The 5,000-nt window shown below is 44.1% G+C and overlaps 1 protein-coding gene across 1 annotated transcript in view; it reads right to left on the reverse strand.

Moving 5' to 3' along the window:
* LOC135531497 (otogelin-like) overlaps positions 1 to 5,000 on the reverse strand; it is a gene marked incomplete at its 3' end in the record, with an annotated part of 126,313 nt that overhangs the window by 79,669 nt on the left and 41,644 nt on the right. Inside the window, 3 exon segments of the mRNA XM_064959526.1 lie at positions 731 to 943; positions 1,563 to 1,687; positions 2,846 to 3,023. Of these exon segments, the coding sequence (XP_064815598.1) occupies positions 731 to 943; positions 1,563 to 1,687; positions 2,846 to 3,023 (516 nt within the window).

Consider the following 5,000-nt stretch of genomic DNA (forward strand, 5'->3'; position numbering starts at 1 on the left):
CTGTTAGTCAATAATGTCACCTCTACAGGAGACTGATATATACTGACAGTCAATAATGTCACCTCTACAGGGGAAGGAGACTGATATATACTGACAGTCAATAATGTCACCTCTACAGGGGAAGGAGACTGATATATACTGACAGTCAATAATGTCACCTCTACAGGGGAAGGAGACTGATATATACTGACAGTTAATAAGCTCTTACTTGTCATTCAATTACCTTTTCAGTCAAAGAAATGGTGTAATTTCACCAGATCCACTCGCAGTCTGAACAATACTGTCTAAACATACAATACTTAAAGTCATGAATCACTAGCAGTCTGAACAATACTGTCTAAACATACAATACTTAAAGTCATGAATCACTAGCAGTCTGAACAATACTGTCTAAACATACAATACTTAAAGTCATGACTCACTAGCAGTCTGAACAATACTGTCTAACCATACAATAATTAAAGTCATGAATCACTAGCAGTCTGAACAATACTGTCTAACCATACAATAATTAAAGTCATGAATCACTAGCAGTCTGAACAATACTGTCCAGACATACAATACAATAAGTCATGACTCACTAAAACAGTCTAAACATACAATACTTAAAGTCATGAATGACTAACACAGTCTGAACAATACTGTCCAGACATACAATACAAGAAGTCCCCCTAAAGCATCTAACCAACAAGCAGCAGATTGAGAGTAAATTCAGGACCACAGTACTCACCACAGTCAGGTACGCTGGCTCTGAACTCTGTGATGACAGAGTACTTCCTGCACTGTCTAGCATAGTGGGCCAGGGAAGAGCAGAGGCAGGGCTGGCCACACTTACAGGTGTCTGCTTTACACTGTTGGTGAAAGGGCACCGGACTCAGGTACTCATGACACGCTGAGAACAACTCCTGGTTCAGGATGTCACACATCTCAGAGGCGTAGGATGCTGTGGGGTGGAGGGGGAGGAGGAGGGGGAGAGAGAGTGTGAAAAGAGAGAAATAGAGAGAGAGCGTGAAAGAGAGAGAGAGAGAGAGAGAGAGAGAGAGAGAGAGAGTGAAAGAGAGAAATAGAGAGAGAGCGTGAAAGAGAGAGAGAGAGACAGAGAGAGAGAGAGAGAAAGAGCGAGCGAGAGAGGGAGAGAGAGAGAGAAATAGAGAGAGAGCATGAAAGAGAGAGAGAGAGAGAGAAAGAGCGAGAGGGAGAGAGAGTGAGAAATAAAGAGAGATCGTGAAAGAGAGAGGGAGAGAGAGAGAGGGAGAGAGAGAATGTGTGAAAGAGAGAGAGAGAGAAATAGAGAGAGAGCGTGAAAGAGAGAGAGAAAGAGAGAGAGAAAGAGCGAGAGAGAGAGGGAAGGAGAGAGAAATAGAGAGAGAGAGAGAGAGAGAGAGAGAGACAGAGAGAGAGAGAGACAGAGAGAGAGAGAGAGAGCATCTCTGTTTAAGTTTGAGTTATGTTGCAGTGAGGGTTCTAAAACACAAAAGGAAAATATTTATTGAAAGGCATGACATGACATGTTTCTATTTGATAATGACGTAGGAGGACTTATGGTTTAGAAGGACAAGCACCTGCTTGCTGATGCGTGTCACATGGGTCAAGCTGGGGAACACTCTGGCTGGGGACACAGGCAGAGGATACCCTCCAGGCGTTGCCAAACAGGTGAGGGGTGCTCTCTATCATACCAGACGGGGACCTGGGGAGGGCAGGGGAGGAGGGGGAGGAGGGGGAGGAGGTGGGGGGGGCAGGCAAGGGCAGGGGAGGGGAGGAGGGGGGGGCAGGGGAGGGCAGGGAAGGAGGGGTAGGGCAGGGGAGGGCAGGGGAGGAGGGGGAGGGCAGGGCAGGGGAGGAGGGGGAGGGCAGGGGAGGAGGGGAGGAGGGGGAGGGCAGGGCAGGGCAGGGGAGGAGGGGCAGGGCAGGGGGGAGGGGGAGGGCAGGGGGGAGGGCAGGGGAGGAGGGGGAGGGCAGGGCAGGGGAGGAGGGGAGGGCAGGGCAGGGGAGGAGGGAGGGTAGGGGAGGGCAGGGGAGGAGGGGAGGTTAAGGGAGGGGAGGGGAGGGGAGGGCAGGGGAGGAGGGGAGGGTAAGGGAGGGGAGGGGAGGGGAGGGCAGAGGAGGAGGGCAGGGGAGGGACGGAGGAGGTGTGTCACAACATCAGAGATTTCAGAAGGATCCCACAACAAATTCTTGCATGCACTCTACCCGGTTTGGTTCTGGTGGTGAGAGGTTTTTCAGATCTGGACTGCATCCCGCCATCTCCCTCCCTGCCCCTCCCTCTCCCTGCCCCTCCCTCTCCCTGCCCCTCCCTCTCCCTGCCCCTCCCTCTCCCTGCCCCTCCCTCTCCCTGCCCCTCCCTCTCCCTGCCATAGCCAGCTCCCGAAACAGGAGTATCCTTTCTCCCAGAATGCCACAGCAAGAGGGCCGTGCCAGCCAGAGAGAGCAACAGAGAGCCACCCGGGGGGCTGGAAGTCAAGGGTCAGACAGACACACTTACAGGAAGTCAGAGAGAATGAGGGTAGAGAGAGAGAGGGAGAGAGAGAGGGAGAGAGAGAGAGAGAGGGAGAGAGAGAAAGAGAGATGGAGAGAGAGAAAGAGAGAGAAAGAGAGAGAAAGAGAGAGAGAGCGAGAGAGAGAGAGAGAGAGAGAGAGAGAGAGAGAGAAGAAAGAGAGAAAGAGAGGGAGAGAGAGACGGGGAGAGAGAGAGAGAGAGAGAGAGAGAGAGAGAGATGGAGAGAGAGAGAGAGACGGAGAGAGAGAGACGGAGAGAAGGAAGAAGCATGGGATTGGGGCTTCTGAAAACCTGTGTCTGTATCAGTATCTGAAAACGTTACAAGCCATCCAATCCAGACACACTTACAGGAAGTCGTCCTGGATGTTTCCGTTGAAGGTTCCACAGAGCCCCACCGTGTCGCCCTTCCACAGCTCATCCACCTGCAGGTAGAGACGGAACTCCCTCCAGCTGTACTGCAGATGCAGACCCAGAGCAGTACGCACCTGCAGGTACATGGAGGACAGCTCCTGGATGTGGAACACCTCTGGGGAAACAATAGGGATGTGATTAAAGGGGGAGGGGGGAGGGAGTCGAAAGTGCAAAGTCGCTACTGGTCTAGAGAAGTCTCTACAGGTCTCAAAATGTATCTACTGGTGTAGAGAAGTCTCTACTGGTCTCAAAATGTATCTACTGGTCTAGAGAAGTCTCTACAGGTCTCAAAATGTATCTACTGGTCTAGAGAAGTCTCTACTGGTCTCAAAATGTATCTACTGGTCTAGAGAAGTCTCTACAGGTCTCAAAAAGTATCTACTGGTGTAGAGAAGTCTCTACGGGTCTCAAAAAGTCTCTACTGGTGTAGAGAAGTCTCTACAGGTCTCAAAAAGTCTCTACTGGTATAGATAAGTCTCTACTGGTCTAGTGAAGTCTCTAATGGTATAGATAAGTCTCTACTGGTCTAGAGAAGTCTCTACTGGTCTAGTGAAGTCTCTACTGGTCTAGAGGCTCTGATTAAAACATGGAGTAGACTATAAAAAAACTGTAAAAACATGAAATGTAAATATGATTTATGCTTATATGTTTTTGCTTTTTTATCCAATTTGATGGTAATAATAATGGTAATAATGGTGGTAATAATGATGGTAATAATAATGGTGGTAATAATAATGGTAATAATGATGGTAATAATGATGGTAATAATTGTGCTAATAATGATGGGAATAATAATGGTGGTAATAATAATGGTGGTAATAATGGTAATAATGATGGTAATAATAATGGTAATAATAATGGCAATAATGGCGGTAATAATAATGGTAATAATAATGGTAATAATGGATGGTATTAATAATGGTAATAATGGATGGCAAAATAATGGTAATAATAATGGTAATAATGATGGTAATAATAATGGTAATAATAATGGTAATAATGATGGTAATAATGGTGGTAATAATGATGGTAATAATAATGGTAATAATGGATGGTAATAATAATGGTAATAATGGATGGTATTAATAATGGTAATAATGGATGGTAATAATAATGGTAATAATAATGGTAATAATGGAGGTAGTAATAATGGTAATAATAATGGTAATAAAGATGGGAATAATGATGGTAATAATAATGGTAATAATGGATGGTAATAATAATGGTAATAATAATGGTGATAATAATGGTCATAATATTGGTAATAATAATGGTAATAATGATGGTAATAATAATGGTAATAATAATGGTAATAATTGTGGTAATAATAATGGTAATAATTGTGGTAATAATAATGGTAATAATAATGGTAATAATGATGGTAATAATAATGGTAATAATGATGGTAATAATGATGGTAATAATAATGGTAATAATAATGGTTATAATGATGGTAATAATAATGGTAATAATTATGGTAATAATAATGGTGGTAATGGTGGTAATAATGATGGTAATAATAATGGTAATAATGATGGTAATAATGATGGTAATAATAATGGTAATAATGATGGTAATAATAATGGTAATAACAATGGTAATAATGGTGGTATTAATGATGGTACGTGTTGACTGTAAACACTTAATAAATGGATACATGGATGGATACATCAGACTAAATGAGGTGATGTGATTCCTGAACCGTTCCACATACTTCTACACACATAAAACAGTTTACTGCTGGTTACCATTACAAACCATGGGAATGAAAACGCTAACAACCACGAGAACAAAAACACAGAAGAAATCCATTTTGCAAACACAACATAATACAGCATTAACACAGTGGCCCTGAGTCCCGTCTGTTTACTGATAAGAGTCATGTCTAGAGACAGCAACTGTCATTCAATACACTTCAATACAGCTCACTCAGACCCAGTCCGTAGTGCTGAAAGAACATAGATCTGGACAGACAATGTCGAGGCATGATATTGATATGAGGTTGAAAAGAAGATCCAGCACACTGGTGATCTTGATGCTCCACGAGACAGAGAGAGAAACAGACAGAGAGAGATATAGAGAGAGGGAGAGA

This window comes from Oncorhynchus masou, unplaced genomic scaffold (assembly GCF_036934945.1).
Source record: "Oncorhynchus masou masou isolate Uvic2021 unplaced genomic scaffold, UVic_Omas_1.1 unplaced_scaffold_1604, whole genome shotgun sequence".
NCBI lineage: Eukaryota > Metazoa > Chordata > Actinopteri > Salmoniformes > Salmonidae > Oncorhynchus > Oncorhynchus masou.